Source organism: Stegastes partitus, unplaced genomic scaffold (genome assembly GCF_000690725.1).
Source record: "Stegastes partitus isolate 25-593 unplaced genomic scaffold, Stegastes_partitus-1.0.2 Scaffold113, whole genome shotgun sequence".
In the NCBI taxonomy this organism is placed as follows: Eukaryota; Metazoa; Chordata; class Actinopteri; family Pomacentridae; genus Stegastes; species Stegastes partitus.
In genome coordinates this window covers 533,104-554,002 of record NW_007577844.1, presented here as the reverse complement: position 1 = coordinate 554,002, position 20,899 = coordinate 533,104, and the positions used below count along the sequence as shown (strand labels likewise).

At 44.9% G+C, this 20,899-nt stretch overlaps 1 protein-coding gene across 1 annotated transcript in view; it reads left to right on the top strand.

Annotated features, from left to right (window-relative positions):
• The window catches only part of LOC103354597 (sodium channel protein type 2 subunit alpha-like), a 36,168-nt gene that overhangs the window by 7,054 nt on the left and 8,215 nt on the right, over nucleotides 1–20,899 (top strand). The window contains exons 3-18 of the mRNA XM_008278032.1: nucleotides 38–156; nucleotides 411–500; nucleotides 2,133–2,261; nucleotides 3,044–3,135; nucleotides 5,343–5,597; nucleotides 6,458–6,521; nucleotides 7,348–7,489; nucleotides 7,950–8,156; nucleotides 10,248–10,526; nucleotides 11,646–11,987; nucleotides 12,605–12,734; nucleotides 12,913–13,151; nucleotides 13,255–13,428; nucleotides 15,045–15,401; nucleotides 15,564–16,091; nucleotides 19,356–19,491. Coding sequence (XP_008276254.1) covers nucleotides 38–156; nucleotides 411–500; nucleotides 2,133–2,261; nucleotides 3,044–3,135; nucleotides 5,343–5,597; nucleotides 6,458–6,521; nucleotides 7,348–7,489; nucleotides 7,950–8,156; nucleotides 10,248–10,526; nucleotides 11,646–11,987; nucleotides 12,605–12,734; nucleotides 12,913–13,151; nucleotides 13,255–13,428; nucleotides 15,045–15,401; nucleotides 15,564–16,091; nucleotides 19,356–19,491 — 3,283 coding nt within the window. The remainder of the gene's footprint in view (nucleotides 1–37; nucleotides 157–410; nucleotides 501–2,132; nucleotides 2,262–3,043; nucleotides 3,136–5,342; nucleotides 5,598–6,457; nucleotides 6,522–7,347; nucleotides 7,490–7,949; nucleotides 8,157–10,247; nucleotides 10,527–11,645; nucleotides 11,988–12,604; nucleotides 12,735–12,912; nucleotides 13,152–13,254; nucleotides 13,429–15,044; nucleotides 15,402–15,563; nucleotides 16,092–19,355; nucleotides 19,492–20,899) is intronic.

Sequence of the window (20,899 nt, the reverse complement as noted above, 5' to 3'; positions counted from 1 at the left end):
CAGACTGTAACCAGGTTGTGTTCTTTGTCTCTTTCAGACCTTCATAGTATTGAATCGCGGGAAGGCAATCTTCCGTTTCAATGCCACTCCTGCCTTGTACATCCTCACCCCTTTCAACCCTCTAAGAAGGATAGCTATTAGAGTTTTAGTGCACGCATATCCTTTCAGAGTTTACGTAGCTTTATTTGGATTAAAGGATTTATTAGACAATGGAGGAAATTAAACGTGCTGCTGATAAGGAGTAAATGCAGCGACTAGCTCAGCCTTCCTATGCAGACGTATGTTAGGATTTACAGCATGGATGGTGATCGACGGGGAAATGTTGTTTAACTGCTGGGGGGTTGGTTGGAGTGTTTCTTGGCTGAATGTCCCACAGCAGCTCCAGTGTGTTCCTTAACCGGTGGTCCTACGCTGTTCAGCATGTTGATCATGTTCACCATCCTGACCAACTGTGCTTTCATGACCCTCAGTAATCCGCCAGACTGGGCCAAGAATGTAGAGTAAGTCTCTTTCTTTTTATCCTGATATGAGCATGACTCTGATTTTTTAAGGGTAGAGACACTCCTTAGATAATAGATAAGGTGTAATATTAACATTTTGATGAATTCTTTATTATCCAAATTAATCTGTTTTTGTTAAATTCACAGTTCAAACACAGCTGTGGGTGAACGATGCGATGTGATGCCTCGTTATGTAAATGTAAAGAACAGCAGTGTTACCGGTGTGTAGGCCCATGGCTAACTCAATCACCGTGTCTGAAATCACTCCCACTTTTCCTCACCCACCCAGCTGTTAATTTTCTCATCTGTGCTAAAGAATAAATGAGTCCAGACGTAGTGGCACATTTGCATCCAGTGGGAGGGAAGGTAATGATAGGAAGGACTGGCATATGACTTGTGAGCGCTCATGTTATCTGGACACAGATCAAGCCGCTCTTCTTCTTGTGGTGCTGCTTCTTATTCATGACTGAAGATTCCAGCTGTCTGAATCAATCAGCGCTGAGCAGAATAGACTCAAATGTTAGCTACTGCTTTCTCAATTAACGGGCTACCTCGCAGGCGAATTCATGGCGTCTGCGCAGGACTGTAATCAGAACAAAGTGTAATAATGTCGGTTAAAAATAGCCGCTGTGTTCAATATGTGACTGTAATAAATATCAGTGTTTAATGACCTTCTGCAGCTGGTTTGAGCTGATGTAAGAAATCCTTGCTTACCTGCTTTGATCAGATCTTTTAGAGAACTTTCTCAGTCATCCCACAGTTTATTAGCAGGAAATCAGTAATTCAGCTGCATTATGAAGTCAATGCAGCACAATAGCTCCTGTCTGAATCCCTTAAAGTGCTGTTGCTCCAAAACTTCTTGTTCAAACACCCCAAAGGAAGGAAATGGAGTGACAGAATGAGTGAAGATTATTCGTTTTTGTTCACTACCTATATGTATTTTAATATTAGTTAGGCTTGGAATATGAAACAAACATCGTTTGCACACAATATTTATTCATGAACAGATATTCTCTTTGTGATGAAAACCCCTGGAAAGACAGGGGAAAAAAAACATTGCCAATAACACAATGTTTTATTATTTTAAAGCATAGTTATACAAACAGTTTTATTAGAGAGCAACAGCAATAAAACTTCTAATCCACACGTATCATCGCTGACTTTAAAGTTGGTGGAATTCTTGAAAAACAAAAAACCGACAGGAAGTGACAGGAAGAGCCTTTAAATAGAGGAAATAAAGACGGAGCTTCAAAGCAGCCTGTTCAACGGGTTCAGGTTCTGCACCAAATAAACATTGTGCAGGAGGTTTCTAAATCTGGAGCAATAAGAAGTCGTGGAAACACTGAGAGTTGATGCCAGAAACAACTATAGTTTCTCAAATTTCATTTTCTCCTGAGCCCTCACCCCCAATAAGCACGGCTACAGCTCCACCGACTATCAGAGCAGATTAGCAAACACTTAGGAGATAATCTAATAATCTGGAATCCCACCACAAAAATGAACATGATTGACTAAAGAGGTGTGAGGATGCAGTGATACAGGTAGAGACTCATCACCACGCTGCATCTGGACGCATCTTGTCCTTATTTCATCTGACTCTTCATGTCCTCTCGTCCTCACCTTGTTCACCAGGTACACATTCACAGGGATCTACACCTTCGAGTCCCTCATAAAGATCCTGGCCAGGGGCTTCTGCGTGGGGAAGTTCACTTTCCTGCGAGACCCGTGGAACTGGCTGGATTTCAGTGTTATCCTCATGGCGTAAGTATTACGACAAGCACGGTTAGGATCAGCTTAACGTGATCTGGCGTAGATTAAGAGGCCAAATGCTTTTATGCTAATCAGCCCAGCGGCCTATTGACTCCCACTGAATGTGAGAATAAGAAGAGAGAGAAGGGTAATCTGCAGCCTGTTGGTGTGCATTTTGAATCTTGACTCCACTGTCTTCAGAAAGGACATAAGCCCCCAAAGCGAGGAGTATCTTGGCCCATATTTATCTCATGCCTCAGTGATCCCAGTCTGCATTGTAGTGCATGTTTTTTTGTGATCGTAGTATTTGTGGATGTGAAGAACTACACACTGCTCACGTAATATAATAAGACTCTAATCTTGTTTAGTGGAAGAGATTCCTGTAAGGCTTGTGTGGAGCTGCTTTCATTTCTCCTGTGTCTGAGCACGTGTAATGGGTTTACCTGTGCATTGCTGTGTAGTAACTGTGCATTTAATCCTGCAGGTATATAACAGAGTTTGTAAACCTAGGCAATGTTTCAGCTCTGCGCACGTTCAGAGTATTGCGAGCTTTGAAAACTATCTCAGTAATCCCAGGTAAGGCTGCCGCGCCTGCTGCCAGCACTCCTGCCATTTGTCCTCTGTGCGTGACCGTTTGCCGTTCCCTCCTCTCCCCTCCTCCCCCCTTCCCGTGACCCTCCTCTTGTCTTGCCATGTGTGTGGGTGCCTGACTTGCGTGTGCGTGTGTGCGTCCACACCTTTCCCGACATGCCCCCCTACCCGACCCCCCTGCCTTCCCTTCCCTTCCCTTACAGATATGTCACAGAGTTTGTGGACCTGGGCAATGTCTCAGCACTGCGAACCTTCAGGGTTCTGCGAGCCCTGAAAACTATATCAGTCATCCCAGGTGAGAGTGCCATCAAGGCCCGTAGGGTAAATGAACTGCTGACGGCTAACTGGCATTTCGCTAACATCCAAACACACCCTTCCTCGCCCCCTCTCAGCTCATCTCACTGTAGCTAAGCCTGGCGGCGCCCGACGCCGCCCCTCATGCTGCCTTCGTTCCAAGGCCAGTAAAAGCTGGAATCTGGCTCCAATCTGCACAGATTGACGGGATTCTCGGCTTTTAGTTACATCCTTTAAGGCAGAATTCTTTTTGGTTGAAATCTATTCTTGCCTTGGGAGCCTTACGAGTAGATTTTGTGCACTATTTGTTTTTCCATTTTGCATGAGACATTGCAAAAGCCGATTTTCTGGTGGCAAGCACTTGTGTGTGTAGGGTTCCTCCTTACCTTGTTTTCCTGTGCATGTCTTGTTCAGTGTTGTGTGTTTCTTGGGGAAGTTGTGATTATGGTGAATGGTGGTTGGGTGGTGGCGTTCTAACACGATTCACATCACAAACTAACACAAAGGTCATGTGTAAACCATTCAGGAAAACTGTCATTGGCTCTTTGTATGAAGACGATCATCTATTCCACACAGCATATATTACGTATTCCAGCTGCCACATTTACAATTCAAACATGCCGGGCTCTGTTTTGTGGCAGCCCAAACCCTAGTGAAAGCAGTGCATGTTGGGATTTTCCTGCTCTTGGAATGCATTAGTGATGGAGCACAGTGGATGTGGTGCAGTCACTGGAGAAGAGCTGCAGCATAAAATAGAGATATAAATACCAGCTCTATTTTCCAAGTGGTGCCACTCTGTTAAAGGATCCTTTTACATTTTCTCTTTCTTGCTGAGAGTTCTGTGGGGAGATTAATGCATCTCTTATGGTTGAGAGCAAATATGAGGCAGGATACATCACTTAATGTAGTTGTCATATTATTAAGAGGTTAAACTGTCTCAAATCATCAGAGTTTGTTTTGTTTGATTGACCTGCTTTGATTTGCTTGAACGTTTTCTCCAGTCGTTGGCAGATCAACAACTTTCAAAGCTTTTTTTAAACTATAGGCTGTGTTTGGATGACAATATCTCGTTAACTATTAAAGGTAAAAGCCTGAAATGTAAAAGCAGAAGCTCTCATCCTGTAATTACTTGTAAAATCAAGCAGATCTAATAATGTCTGATTATGGATGAGCTGAAATAAGAAAATTAAGGGTGATGAAAAGTCCCACCTTTGAGCAGACATTAGCAGAAATACTGACGAAAAAGTCAACTACTGACATCATATGCAGCTACAGGAACACAAAACATATAAAATACATTTTAAAATGAAGTATTTTGTTTAACTTTCATAACTTAATTGAGCAGGTTTGACACACCAGGAAATAAAAGTTTTGCTTGACAGCCTAATTTAAGTAGGACACAGGTCTGAAGTTTCAAAATGGTTCCTAAAATATGACTAAGTACTGATTCTGTTACCTGAACTGTTACCTGTTATACTTACTGACTTCATATATATTATAAATACATACACGCGTTTGAAGGCCAGTGGAGCACATTTAGATTCGATCAAACAGTTTATATAATAATGATCACGAGAATAAATTTACCATAAAAATGAAATTAGAATCAGTTTTCTCATCTTAACTCTCAACAAGAAAGCAGATTTGTTTCCCAAAACTGTGCCTTTAATGAGTTCCTGATTCCACTGACAAACACAAACTAGATGGTCGCTGTGCAGCCGTAAATCACTCACGGCGTCTTACTGACAGTCAGAAGCTTTGATTTTCCAGCATAATAAAGCAGGGCGTGGACTTTCCTCCCTGACTCTGTACACATGACCCAGTACTGTGTGCTGGTCTTCTGCAAAAGCACAAAAACTGTTTTCAAGTGGCTTTCTAACCACAACACCACAGCACATTAGAATATCAGAGCTGTTATTCCTAGCAAGTCTTTTTCCCAAAGACCCACACACCATAACACTCTGACAGGCAAGAAGAGCGTTTTCTAGTGGTTTATAAATGATGAGCAGTGATCTGTGTCTGCCTGGCTCCTGTATGACAGCAAGCAGTTCATACAGGAACCTCTGCTGCAGATCCCCCTGGCTGCCTGCTACTGTAATCTCTTATTAGCAGCTTCTTCTCTATACACGCTTGTGGCTGTAATTAGCAGGCAGTAATCATTGTGCGATGTCCCCCTCCTGTCCCCCCCTCGCCCTCTCTCTCATTTAGGCTTGAAGACTATCGTCGGCGCACTGATCCAGTCAGTGAAAAAGCTGTCGGATGTGATGATCCTCACCGTGTTCTGCCTCAGCGTCTTCGCCCTCATCGGCCTGCAGCTCTTCATGGGCAACCTGAGGCAGAAGTGCGTCCGCATCCCGGTCGCCAGCAACGACACCAACAGCAGCGACATCAACCTGTGGGAAATCAACACCACCATGCCAAATGCCTCCTCCTTCAACTGGACAGAGTACATCAGCGATGAGAGTAAGCCAACGAAGCGGCGTGGCAGCGCTGCAACATGTCTGCCAGGCGCACAACGGGGTTAACCGGGGTCAAGTTAGATCCCGCTTCAGATGGCCTGAGTCAGATGCTGGCTACTTCATATGCAGAGATGGGTCAGGGTGGTGGCGGGGCTTGTGTGGGGGAGAGGTCAGGCACACTGGCCCGCTGCCATGATAGGCAGTGACAGCCGTGGCCGGGAGCAGGGGCTGCGCTCTCCAATATGAGCTGGTGGGAGAATGCGGCAAATGTGGCGGATAATCGCCACAACAATAAAACACTCTACTTTCACCCCCTCGCTACCTCTCGTCATTCTCCCATTGCCCATCTGTGTGGCATGAGCAGCCTGAAGTGCTACAGGAGGGTGAGTCACTGGCCGCCAGCAGGATATCAAGGAGACGTGCACCAGCTACATGACAAGCTAATGCCAAGCAGGAGAGGAACAGAGACGCAGAGAGAGAGAGAGAGAGAGATGATTAAAATTACATTGGTCTTATAAAGTCTGGCAACCTAATGGCATCAGTGACCGTGTTTATCCCTAAAGAAATCTAAGTTAATTGGTAAATGATGACAGAGCTGCTATGACTGCTTCTAAAGTCACATGACATCATGTCACAGACCCAAAAACGTGCCCAAAGGATGACTAATGTGGCTGGGTGTAAAAACAGGAACCAATCAGCACCTTTCTTTGTGTCTCTACGCCACACTCTAAAACTGAAGACGAACCCACAGGGTGCATATTTTCCTTCTGTACTGACAATCGATCTCCTGTTTGTTCATATCCGCTGCCTCACCCCTGTGACGTGGCTCTGACTGTCTGTCCCTGTGTCTCCCCTCCCCTCCAGATAATTACTATTACCTCCCTGGCCGTAGGGATGCTCTGCTCTGCGGGAATGGCAGCGGCGCTGGGTAAGGCTTGGCTTGTTTTATTTATACGACCAATTAGGTGAGCAGTTAGAGTCAATGCTCGCCATGCACAGCTATCTCCCAGATCAAGATTAGCTCATAACGCTGGCTACAGGAAGATACAGGAAACACGAACCCACTGGACAGTAGTGATCCAAACACTGGGACACAACAACATCAGGCGCCTGCAATTTGAGATGCAGAACATAAATAGTCGATAGTCATTTGGATAGGGGGCAGAAGCCCTACCTGCTCTCTACAGCATGCTCCTTAGAGGCTTCAAGGAAGGTCAGACAAACATATGATTAACAAGTATTTAATGTGATTAATCCAGTTCCAGCTCGTAAACATGCTTCAGCAGGATGTTTCATAATAGCTGTTTGAAATTAATGTAGATGCTCATATGTAGTTTTGGGTCAAGAGGATCAAACAGGGCTCCATGTGAACATTTAACAGGATGTAATATAATTTAAACATCCATTTGATCCCTTCCATATTGTCTTATATTTCAGGGCAGTGTATTCTAAATAAAGTGATTAGTTAAGCTTTTACATAAACCGTGTGGCCCTCAGAACGTAGAGTCTTTAACTGTCAGTTATGCACAAAATACCATCTTTTTTAAAATGTGATGAGGTAGATTTGGTCGAAGCTCTTCTGGGAGATCACCTGTAAACAATCTGAACTCTGTAACTGAATGAGCAGAGGTTTGGTTTTTCTCGTGTACGTTTACATCATGCTTTGTAAGAAATGTGAATTTGATTGAATGTAAATATTATACATGGCGCCTGTAATGCAAAGTGTTGTTTGTGCCCCCTGTGTGTCCTCCAAGGCTCTGTCCGGAGGGCTTCAGCTGCGTCAAAGGAGGTCGTAATCCAGACTATGGCTACACCAGCTTCGACACCTTCAGCTGGGCCTTCCTCTCCCTGTTCAGACTCATGACCCAGGACTACTGGGAAAACCTCTACCAGCAGGTTGGTGGACGTTTGCAGGATTCGTCTCTTGCTTTGGTTTATTTGGTGTCTTTGCTATATTTGGGACAGCAGACGTGATTAATGCTGTAAACACATCGCGCCTTAAAATACGCCACTGGTAATGTGATGGTAAAAATGCAAAACAAAAACAGGACGAGCAGTTGGTTTCGTAATAAACATTCAATTTGTAAATGTCTGATGTGCAGGTAGTGCATGAGAGGTTATTTATAAAAGGGGCCGCAATTTTGTAATTATACAAACAGCCTGTTAGTTTTTTTTGTTTTGAACGCAGCCGTACGATCGAACAGAGTCACCAGACGACGGCCACAACTAACACTGTTGGTCAGGATTGTGTTTGTTCAGCTACAAAGAAGAACAATTCATCAGTGAGTGAATTTGATCTGAAGTTTAACCACAACCCTTCTGTTTTCTTCCCTCTACCCTGCCTTGGATTTGTCAGACTTTACGCGCGGCGGGGAAGCCCTACATGATCTTCTTCGTGCTGGTGATCTTCCTGGGCTCCTTCTACCTGGTCAACCTGATCTTGGCCGTGGTGGCCATGGCTTACGACGAGCAGAATCAGGCCACCATCGAGGAGGCTCAGCAGAAGGAGGAGGAGTTCCAGGCCATGCTGGAGCAGCTGAAGAGACAGCAGGAGGAGGCACAGGCAGGACTTTAGTTTTATTTTTTTAATTCAAGTTCGACTGCAGACCAGCTCCTGTCTGTATCCGTTTCATTAGAGTGATTGTATGAGACGTCTCAGTTGGCAAGGAGCGCTTCATTGTGAAGTCCATTAAGAAAGTGAGGTCTTAAACTTCTGAAGGAGCAGGGAAGCTCTCTGATTAATTTGTTGAGCAGGTGAACTAGTCTGGTGGGACGTCGATTCTCCGGCTCAAAGCTAGTGTTACCCTGGCAACCGAGGGATTTGGTCTTGTGGTTGAGTGACACCCCTCTGCTGCTGCCCCAGGAGTCAGAAGCCCTTGTTTGACCTACAGGAGTTAAAATGGGTGGACGGAAATTGGGGGCGAGTGGCATTCTGGATGGTGGAGACACCCTCATTGTAGCTCAGACTAGCTGTATGTTCTCTGTATAAGAGGCTCAGTGTTAAGGGAGAACCATACGTTATGTTCCTGGGAAGCCAACCAGGTGTTTAAGAGGTCGTAACACAAGGACACACACCCAGATTCTGTCCTGCAAGAGAAACCGCATCTGGTAAATTTAACCTTATTAATGTACAGAATCAGGAACGATATTAGAGACTGATGAGACAAAGCAGTGAATCCCCATGAGGGGTGGTTCTACTCCAGGGGGAACTTCTGCAGCGTCCAGGGGGTACGTGGCAACGCTGTAGACTGGCTCGACCAATAAAAATCTTGCTTAGGAGGGAAACTAACATCCAAATAGGATTATAAGCTGGTGTGACTCTGTTCAGAAATGTTGATAGCAGACTGACTGTGTAGTTAATCAACTCTCTCTCATGTGTTGTATGATTTTAAAGCCACATTGGCCTTAAAAATGTTTGAAAATTGTGAAAAAGATAATAGATAAGTGATTGAGAATGCTCAAAATACAATGGATGACAGTTCAAATAAGTGCCTCATGGATAATCAAGCTCATTATCTAAAAGTTAAATAGTCAGCTGAAGGCTAAAAGTGTTTGATAAACTGATGATGAGAAAACAAAATAGATACCTGAAGGTAATCTATTAGATATAGTTCAAGTACAAATGTTTACTAGTTAGCTAAAATATAGTTAAATGAAATGAAATAATTACCTGAAACCCATGGATGTAAGGTTGACATAGTTAGATGGACGTAGGGGATAAATGGGTGAAGCGTTCTCCTTCTGCGACCAAACAAACCCACAGTCATGACATAAATATATACGCTAATAAATATCTGAGATCTGAAACAAGAGTGAGTGAGGGAGGAAGAGGTGTCAGGCTGATCTGAGGGAGACGTAGAGTTCAGTGATATAATCAACTTTATTCCTGTTTCCCTTTTGTTTTCTGGATCACGTGACACTCCTCCTGTCTCGTCCTCATTGCTGCTTTGCTCTTTTATTTCCTTCCAGACCTTCTTCTCTGCCTTTGCTCTGTCCTTCGCTGGTCTTTCTATCAGGCTCTTATCAGCCTTGTTCAGATTGTTGTTGCTGCTGCTGTAGTTGCCATGACACACTCTTAAATCCTCGTCTCAGAATTTTGTACATTTCGTGCGACACAGAAGCTCACCAAAAAAAAAAAAAGACTAAACTAAGTGACCCACTGCTGCTTCCTTTGAATGCTTTGTCATTGAAAATATAGAGTGTGTTATGATGTTGGCAATGACCTACCCTTATGGGGAAAGAATCTATTTAATCACCCACATCCTTTGCATCCTAAAAGCTTTTCCATTAAGACAATAAAATGCACTACACATTATACATTTTAATGAGTTGAGCAGCACTGTTTGGCTTCTGGGACTAATACTGCCTCCTTTTTGTTTATTTAGAAAACAAAACACCCAACCCAGCATCCACACAGTTTACTCAGTGACTGTTAAAAATGCAGGAACTCAGAAATGTTTTGGTTGGCGTGAACACATTCAGATATCCATTTTTAGAAGGTGTCTGAGGCTCATTGGGCTGTTCATGTTACTGCTGCTGCTGCTGCTGCTGCTCTCAGCTGCCAGCCTCTCTCCTCCGCTCCAGTCCGCCAGAGCCTCCGAGACAGTCGCCGGGTCGCCATGACAACCGTGTTTGTGTTCTGATTGGCTGGCAGGTTGCCGCGGCAGCAGCCACGGAGAGCGGAGAGTACAGCGGGAGAGGGGGCCCCACCTCCGAGTCCTCCTCGGGGACGTCTAAGCTGAGCTCGAAGAGCGCCAAGGAGCGGCGCAACAGGCGGAAGAAGAGGAAGCAGAGGGAGGAGGAGGAGGAGAGGGGGACCCGCGACAAGTTCCACAAGTCTGCGTCCGAGGACAGCATCAAGAGGTCCAGCTTCCGCTTCTCCATCGATGCCAACCGGCTGTCCTACGAGAAGAGATGCTCCTCACCCAACCAGGTACATACTTGACAAAACAGAGTCACCAATGACTGATGCCGGATGTGATAAACATGTTCATATTTCACATCATGTTTGAGCCAACAAATACAACTAGTTTTGACTTCGTTTGCACCCGTCACACTCTGTATTCATTCACAATATAAGTTAAGGAATGTTGGAACATTTGCTTGTTCACTTTCATGCAAAGAATCAGATGAAAACATGAACCTAACGTGCAGTTACAGCCAGTAAAGATCAGAATCAGGTAGCCTGGCTTACTGTGGCACTTTTGTTTTTTTTCTTGTAAAAACTGGACCAACAAGGCACAACAGGTTAATTATTGAGCTTTAAGGGTGCTGGCAGACAGATAGTTGTACCCTCAGGCCATGGCTCAGGGGTTGACTGGATTGTCCACTAGTTGTAATGTTGCTGGTTCAATCCCGGGCTCCTCTAACATACCACAGCGTCCCTGGCTAAGACACTGAACCCCAAGTTGCTCCCACTGTGGCAGCTCTGCCATCATGGGTGTACGTGGAAATGGATGAACGTAGAAGCTGCCATGTAAGTGCAGACCATTTACCATCTAAGTCAACTTTCCTCTGACTGCAGCTTCATATTTATTGGAAATATACTCATCTTCTCATGTAACTCCTGGCAAGAAAGCTAATAATCACGTTTTGAAAATGTCAACCAGTTCCTTTTAGGAAACCAGATATTAAAAACTAAAGTCCAGCTCCTTCACCAGACCAGTCTGTTGGTATCAAATTATTAAAACTCGGTCAAATCAGGTTCGACTGTGAAAGAAAACATCCCAGCCAGTCCTCATGTAGACATCCCTTTATTGACAATGTGTGTTTTTCATGGGAATGTTGTCATTCTCTTTTCTGTTTTCCATCCTCCATGTGTCCTTCCTGTCTAACTGCCTCATGTTTCAGGTCCACCTGACCTCCACTGTGACATGTCTGCCCGTTATCCTCCCAGTCTTCCCTCAGTATTCCAGGGCTCTACCTCCCTCCATCCTCCTCTACCTCCCTCTACCTCCCTCCATCTGCCCGTTATCCTCCCAGTCTTCCCTCAGTATTCCAGGGCTCTACCTCCCTCCATCCTCTAATCCCGTTTTCTCTTTCTCTCTCTCAGTCTCTTCTCAGTATCCGTGGATCCCTCTTCTCACCTCGGAGGAACAGCCGCGCCAGCTTGTTCAGCTTCCGCGGCCGGGCGCGCGACATGGGCTCCGAGAACGACTTTGCCGACGACGAACACAGCACGTTCGAGGAGAGCGACAGTCGCCGGGGCTCCTTGTTCTTGCCGCGGCGCCTCGAGCGTCGCTGCAGCGCCGTCAGCCAGACCAGCCTCGGGGCGCCGCGGATCATGCTGCCCGCCAACGGCAAGATGCACTGCGCCGTCGACTGCAACGGCGTGGTGTCGCTGGTCGGTGGCACTTCTGTCACAACATCTCCCGTAGGTCTCCTGCTGCCTGAGGTGACTTAATCGTTTCATGGTTCATTTTCCCATTGACCTCCTTCACGTTCATACCCTGCACTTCCTTTATCCCCTTTGTTCTGGTGCTGTTGATAAATATATTTGGATTTAATATGTACATTATCAGACAGTTCAGAGGTGTAATGAGTCCTGGCTGTGGTGCATGTTTCCACCCCAAGTCTGTAGCTGTAATTATTAATGCTGGAACCCTGAGGGAGTCTATATTTTGTTAAATTCCAAACACATTTCTCATCTTTCCTTTCATCTGTGGTTCTCAGCAGCAAGCCCACAGGCTCTGACTCAAGACTTAAATCTTTAAAGTCATACATATGTGTTTTCCTTGTTATTAGCTATCCTGCAGAGATTAGTATGAACTGGGAGGAACACTGCCATCTAATACTTCTCTTTCACAATGAAACGCTTTAGCTGCTGCTGGAAGGATTGATATGGAATTAGGTTCAGACATTCCTGTTTTCAATTTACAACATGCACATTAGATCAAAATTCTGATCAAAAAAATGTATGTGTCCTCTTTTATGAAAAAATATCTGCAAAATGTTGGCATTTAGATTTGTTGATATTTTGCTGTGAGTCAGTTTTTGTGTATTTTATTCTAGGGGACAACTACGGACACGGAGCTGAAGAAACGCAGGTCATTTCACCAGCCATCCATGGACTATTTAGATGAACCGGGGGGCCGGCAGAGAGCCATGAGCGTGGCCAGTATCCTCACCAACACCATGGAGGGTCAGGATCCTCCCAGATTCAATTCAGTTCAATTTTACTTGTGTATCGTAAAGCTGAAATTTCCTTTGATTTGCTTTTAGCAGCACTTGGAAATATCTGCCAAGAACATAGAGAAATAGTACTGCAGAAACAAATCTAACTGCATTCAACAAGATGTGTACAATTTGTCCTTTTCCAGAGCTTGAAGAGTCGAGGCAGAAGTGCCCGCCCTGCTGGTACAGGTTTGCCAACACCTGTCTGATCTGGGATTGTTGTCCTGCATGGCTGAAGATCAAAGAGGTTGTCAACATGGTGGTCATGGACCCATTTGTGGATCTGGCCATCACTATTTGCATCGTCCTCAACACCCTTTTCATGGCCATGGAGCATTACCCCATGACTAAAGAATTTGATAATGTGCTCTCAGTGGGAAACCTGGCAAGTATTCATCGTTATGCTTCCCTCAAATAAAAAAATGACATGTTAAAATATCTGTCATGATGCAGATTCAGGTACAGCTCTTCCTCTTCCGTGTCTTTAGGTGTTCACAGGCATCTTCACAGCAGAGATGTGCTTCAAGATCATCGCCCTGGATCCTTACTACTACTTCCAGGAGGGCTGGAACATCTTTGATGCCATCATCGTTAGCCTCAGCCTGATGGAGCTGGGCCTGGCCAATGTAGAGGGCTTGTCTGTGCTCAGGTCGTTCAGATTGGTAAGACCACCGACACGTACAGCTTACTTAAGAGGTGCTCCTTATGTAATCCATCTGCTCTTTAGCTGAGAGAAGTTAAGATGGAGCTGTACTGAACTATGACGAGGATCATGTCACAATGGCTCTCTCAATAACATTCATGTTAATAATGAGGTAATGATGGCTTTATACTGTACATGAAAAGCTCTGCTGGGAGTTGGTACGGCCTTCAGAGTGTCCTCTTTGTTCTCTGCCTGCTTTAATGTTGTGAATATGAGCTTGAACATCAATACAGATGTTTGTTTTCACCAAGTATTTTGGGAAATGTCCCATTACAACATCTTAACTGGTGTGAGAAGTTCTACAAGAAACAGAAAGCAGAACATCTCACTGCATCCATTCATTGAGTTAGACTGATTAACTGACTGTTTTACATTTTGGGAAATGAAGCTCACCTATTAAACTTTTAATGATTAATTTCTGCTGTGTGTCACTGCATGCACTGACAAGCATTTCTGGGTTACTTTCATACTTAAACGGTCTTAAAAACCTTCAGATTGTCATGCAGGTCCTGAAGCGCTCTTGTTTCTGCCCCACATGCAGTTCCACTGTGTTTTTCAGAACATATGTTTTGGTTGCAATTAAGCAGTCGTAATTATGGGGTCCTGATGCATGTTTTATCATTATGAGATGCTGTACAATCAACTAAACAGGCATAAATGGGGATGCTTTCAGCTTTACTAAGCATCCAGTGCTTTTCAAGATTTCTATTTTATCAAAGTAATTCAGAGATAGTGGTAATGTAATGGTACACAGCCAAAGGGAGTTGTGTATAGTTAATTGGGTGTAGTTAATGCATGTTGCTGCCCCCAGTCTAACTCAGTGTATGCATGGCAGCGTTATATTTCCCTTTCATGTACAGTGTCTGTTTACACCAGTGAGAGCTTTAAACATGACATTTTAAAGTAAAAATACTAAAAAACTCCACTTATACTGATGTCCAGACTCATTCAGTACATCAACGTCTCCAAAGCGATTTAATGCACGTTTATGAGGTGCAGCACATGAAGACATAAACCTTTGGCACTGAGGGGTGCTTCGATGCAGGAGGGAAACAGCTGGCGTGTCCCTCTGTACAGCTCAAAATCTCACTTGTTGTGGTTTTATAGTGAAGCTTGCGATGGAGCTATTCATAGCTGGACTCCTGACCTCCTGGCTTTTTATCAACACTGCTAAATAACCAGCAAACAGTACATAGCATATTAATTAGAGGGTTCTGGGTGTGTTGTGAGCCAGCTGTGTTGCCAGGTTGCCGAGCTGTTTGCAGTCTTTACACTAAGCTCAGCTCGTTACTTGGTGGCTTAAGCTTCATATCAAGCGTACAGACTTGAGTGTGGTGTCAGTCTTCTTCTCTACATCTTCACAAGAAGGCAGAAAAATGGTTTGTTTATTGATAATGTAGAAACTAGATCTAAGTTTAATCTCATGATTTTAATGCTGCCTTGACATGGCTTCTGAAATGAAGCTTTTTCTGACTTCCTTTCCTAAATATTATTCATATAAACTTTGTTAGACTTATTGAATATTAGACACTAGATCCAGATGATTACACACTTCTCATTTTCTTCTCCAAACAGCTCAGAGTCTTCAAACTGGCCAAGTCGTGGCCCACGTTGAACATGCTGATCAAGATCATCGGTAACTCGGTGGGCGCTCTGGGCAACCTGACTCTGGTGCTGGCCATCATCGTGTTCATCTTTGCCGTGGTGGGCATGCAGCTGTTTGGCAAGAGCTACAAGGAGTGCGTCTGTAAGATTGCCAAAGACTGTCAGCTGCCCCGCTGGCACATGCACGACTTCTTCCACTCCTTCCTCATTGTGTTCCGGGTGCTGTGCGGCGAGTGGATCGAGACCATGTGGGACTGCATGGAGGTGGCAGGACAAACGATGTGCCTGATCGTCTTCATGATGGTCATGGTCATTGGAAACCTGGTGGTATGGGGTTCTTTCTATTTATGTCCTTTCCATATTACCTATAACAGGCAGTAGTTCTGTGTTTTTTTGGTGCAGGAGTAATCATGTGTTTACTGGTTGAGATGGTTATAAAATCAGGTCCCTAAGGCGTAGTGTTTGTGCCTCATGTTTCCTTTCTCCCAGGTTCTGAATCTCTTCCTGGCTCTCCTCCTGAGCTCGTTCAGCGCTGACAACCTGGCGGCTACTGATGACGACAGTGAGATGAACAACCTGCAGATTGCCGTGGGCCGGATCCAGCGGGGCATCGCATTCGTCAAATCCACGGTGCGGCAGTTCCTCCAGAGCCTCTGCTTCGGCGGGGCCGGTAAGGGCTCTGGCCTGGCTGAGGAGAGCAAACCCCTGGATGAGCTGCACAGCAATGGCAAGGGCAACTGCATCTCCAACCACACTTCAGTGGAGATCACCAAAGAGCCCATCGGGGTTTACATGACGGAGGGCAACGGTCGGCCGGGAGGAGGGCTGGTGGTAGGGGTCGGGGTTGGTGGGGACGCCACGGGCAAGTACCCGGTGGAGGAATGTGACTACATGTCATTTATTCATAACCCCAGCCTGACCGTGACGGTGCCCATCGCAGTGGGCGAGTCGGACTTTGAGAACCTCAACACAGAAGATTTCAGCAGCGACTCGTCTGACGTGGAGGGCAGCAAAGAGGTAAGATGAACGACGAGGAGATTTAGCTCCTTTCTATGTGTCACAGCCAACACACAGCACCAGACAGACAGCGTAGGAATATGTTAGGATTTCCATAGAGATGGCCTTTTCAGAAAACCTGCAGACAGTCAAGCAGTTTGAAAATAACACACCTGCTGACTCATTTGTACATGCATCACGCTGTGCTGCTGAGGACACTTTCTGTAGTTTTTACTCACTGCTGAAGCTCTTGGCAGCAGAACAAGAAACAGCCATGACAAATAATGACTCAAATCTGCCTTTGATTTCTGCAGCAGGTTCACATTCTGCGTCTGCCTGAACACTTACGTGGTGGCTTATACACACCTGCTGGAGACTTACCTAAATTATTGCTCCATGCTCTGGGGAACGTTTGTGTGTATGTGTTCAGATAAAAGCAGAAAACGATTGATTCAGAGTCTCTCTATATATCAGAATCAGATGTTTAATAAAAATCAAACACGTCACCATTGGCACATATTGTACCTGAACTGCAGGGAAGTAGGTTTTTACTAATTCATGGCCTTCTCTGGCAGAGCAAATGCTGTTAAGTGCTGCCAGCCTGACAAAGCCTTGTGTTCCTGGTGATGTCAACCTGCCACAGTGGGTGTGGTGCCAGTTCCCTGTGATTCAAAACAACCCAGGAGGCTATTTGTAGCCATGGCACCACATGTTCCATATGAGGACCAGGCGATGCTCCTGTCATGTCACTGCTCATGGTTTCCCCCTGTAGCCGGGGCCTGTTCAACTGTTCTGTGGCAGTTTGATGTCATTAACTCAAATTAGAGACAGTAAACATTAACTTGAGCATTTAGATTTGCATAACAAACCTTTGGGTTGTGCTATTTGTGTTGTGTGAGAATTAAGTGTCAGTCCCAGTATAAAAACACCACCCCACTGTTTTTGCCTTGTACCTGCTAAGAAATGTGTTGAGAGGGAATCTAAAGTGTTGTTCTGTGAGGCTGACTTGTCGCCCCACTGTGCCTCGTGGTCTGACCAGTGAAAGCAGACTCGAGGTTGTATGCTGGCTTTTGGTGTGTATGACTTACTGTGTTTAACCCCCCGTTTGTTATTGCAGCTGTGTCACAGACGCTCTCAAGGTTTTCAGTGAGAGGAGAATTGTAAGACCACTTTATTGTACCATAGCACTAACCATGAGGACTGCCTATGCCATTTACAGACAAACAGCATATGTTTTCTCATACCTTTAACGGATTGCCCATTTTCGTTCTTTGCCTGGTCTGCCCTCCGTCCCCCCCACCCTACCCTACCCCACCCCACCCCCCCTCACCCTCTTTGCTTTACACCCTCCCCCTGCCCCGTACAGCAGCACAGTCACTGCTGTAGTCTTTTCCCCTACTGCCCCCCTTTCATAATTTATCTCTGAGCATCAGGCTGTATTGCAGTTACAAACCATTAAGAATGAGCAACACCACCTTCTGTTTTTTCCATCGATAGACGAACTCATCTGACATTATCTTTGCTTTTGATTTCATTGCTTGGTTTTTTGACTTGGTTTTGGGACTTGATTGGCATCCAACACTTCCGAGCTTGAGAATGAAGGAAGGGAGGAGGTTGAGGTGGAGGAGAATGAGGAGGAAAGAAAGGATGGAATGGAGGAATGAATTTTGCTGTAGTTAGACAAAATTCATTTGTCTGGTTCATAGCCCATGCCCACACACATGAAAAAACCTGCACAGACTTGGTTTTTGTGTTACTGGAATAATCGTGGAATGATGAAAGATTCTCCACAGAATTCTTTCCAAAGAGATAATTTTGAAAATGAATGAATGCTGATTTTTGCAGCGTGGCGAAACCGATAACACATTGCAGATGAGACTGAATCAGTGTAAGTTCTTCATTTTGTTTGTCAAATAAGAAATTGTTTTTTTTCTAAAATACATTGAATTGTAACACATGTGGTACAATCACACGTTTGTGAACTAGCTAGCCCGTCTGTGCCTGTGTTATCCACTTTGGTTTCACTGCAACTATCTCATTACTTGTTCAAAGACTTTCAAACAAAATCTTCCAGTTACGATGTCAGGTTAAGACTGAACGCCCCCCGTAGTCCACATGCAGAAGAGGTAAAATGGGTTTCTTGCTGAAGGATAGAAAGCGAGCGGGAGGGACACCCCCTTCCAGTAACGATGCACCTGCGAGCAGCATGCTTCCATCATTCCCATGCCGTATTAGCTGGGTCCCACGGCAATCAGGGCTGCTGCACTGTCTAGGATGACATGTTCCTGATACTCAGACATGAGGCCACATAACACCATGTTTGCCCAAAGGAAAACAGACAGGAAGCCTCACATCACTGTACGCAGACGATACTGTAAAAACAAATCAAAGGTGTTGGCAGGGTTCAAAATTCATAGTCAGAAAGGCAGACGATAGCAGCAACACTTGTCCTCACATGTGTTTTGCATCGGAGAAGGACAAACACCATTGAGTAGCACACGTAGTCCTGTATGCTCTCTGGGTATGCATGGGTGCTATTTCAACACCAATGGGAACAAACATGCCAGACCACATGCTGTCTTATAAACAGTGCACAGTACTGGTTTTTGCTGGTAAGCTAATGTGGTTATCCGTCTACTTCAACACAAACAGAAGAAGCTTGTACACTGCTTTCAAGGAATGGAAACTGTGTTTTCATGTCACTGAGGAAAATGTTGAGCAGTCTGTCTGGAGGGGGGGCGGGCTCCAGGTCTGAGGGTGGGAAAGAATATTTTTTTTATATAAGGACATTTTTGGAAACGGGATAAATCGTAGACGAATTGATTGGGGGAATTTTTCAGTGGACATGAAAATACTTGAGCACACGTTCTGCTTGGTACTATTTCAGGCTTGAATTGATAATGCACTGGAATACTGCATGCACTCTTCCTCGATCTGAGGTCACATCAAACGTACCCACAGTGCGTTTTCGTAACGCCAACCTCCCTACGTCACTAATCTGATTTGAGCCATCAGATAAAACTCATACCGAAGCCTGTAGGTACATTTGATCGATGCTGCATGTTGATGATGATGATTCAATGACTTTAAAGAGCCCAACTCTGTGAGCTATTACAGTGCCTAGTCTCCACACTGAGGTATAGAGTTGTGGCACTGGAGTACATGTGAATGCAGAATCACAGTGATAACCAGCTCAGAAGGTTGGCTCCTATAACCACTGAACCTCTGCAGTTTCAGGCCGCGCAGTCTAACTTTGTCCTCTCATCTTCCTCCCCGTCCATGCAGAAGCTCGATGCAGAGCCCCAGCCTCTGAGCTCATCGGAGGGGAGCACAGTTGATATTCGCCCCCCAGGAGACGGGGTGGATTCAGTGGAGCTGGAGCCAGAGGAGTCACTGGACCCAGAGGCCTGCTTCACAGAGGGTGAGGGGGGTGCAGGGGTGATAGGCAGCGAGGATGATGGGTAGCGGGAAAGTGGGCCAGAGCGAGAAAGGTGGAAGACAAAACACTTTGAGAGCACATTTCAAGAGGAGGAATAAATCGCACTAACTGCTTGTGCTTAGCACCAGTCTGTTATACTCACAACTGAGTGACAGTGAATACGAATGCTCAGTGAGACTGACAAAAACAGTAGTCTGTGGGGTTCTCTGGGTTTGTAATGTAACCTGACTGTTTATCTGACACACCTCCAGTGCAATTCAAAATCTGCAAATACCTCATCACGGCTACAGGAACAGAATATGATGACCGAGGACATGGGGTCGGATGAGCAGCATTTACCTGTGCAGAATAGCTCTGACGTTTCCTTCACTGGTATTTAGATTGTGCAACATTGCTTTGTGGATTTGTTCAAATATAATAATGGAATATGCTTAAATCATATTACACAGCAGTAATATAGTCAGATTTAGTCAATTATTACAGCAAACAGAGACACTAGGACGGCCATCTGTGTCACTAACAGTGTGCAATAAAAACCTTACCAATAAAAACCTGAGTGGAAATGTGAAGTCAAAATATGGCACTAAATAGAAGTAGGCAATGTAGCATGATGATAGCATGATGCCCTTGTGACTTAAACATCTACTGCATCTCATATTTCAATAGCAGACATAAAGTGCTACAGATGTAAGTATCAGATCTGGTGGAGTGATGAGGAGACTGATGGTCCACAAACTGAGACAAACCATCCATCATGCTCCTCACACTTTGCATCACTTGAGGGTAGACTCCACTATCCAGGCCGTATCTTCTGTAGTGGTTTTAGTTAATGAAGATAATAATTTGAGAATTAGTGTCACAAACTGTGCAGATTTGTGTCTTGTGCCAATTTTGGAGATGGTACTAAAATGCTGTTGCTTTGGTTCAATCCGCTTTACTTCATTTACACATGCAGTTTGTAGTCGTGTACTTGATCTAGATGAGGGTAAATGCATGATTATGGAGGGCTGAAATGCACTGAGGAACCATTTGGAGGTGGTCAGACTTGCATCATCCAGGTGTACATTCACTATTAAAAGCATTCTGAGAAAAAATAAAAGCTGTGTAACAAGGTGAGAGGCGAACTAACTCCACCTCTTCCTGCTCCCTCCAGCAGGCTTTACCGGAGCTGCAGGTAGCAGCAGCAGGACTGTGTGTCCACCACAGTGTTTTTTTCCAGCTCAAAGGGCCAGGTGCTCTTTTGAAAACGCTCAGTTTAAACCGCTCGTGAGTGATACGGAGGCCCAGCGCGCTCTCAGCTGACGTGCTGTAGTTGCTATGATGTGAAATATCTACAGAAGTAATGTGTCTGTCCGCTCAGTGGAATGTAGCTTCCCTGGTGTAAGTGATA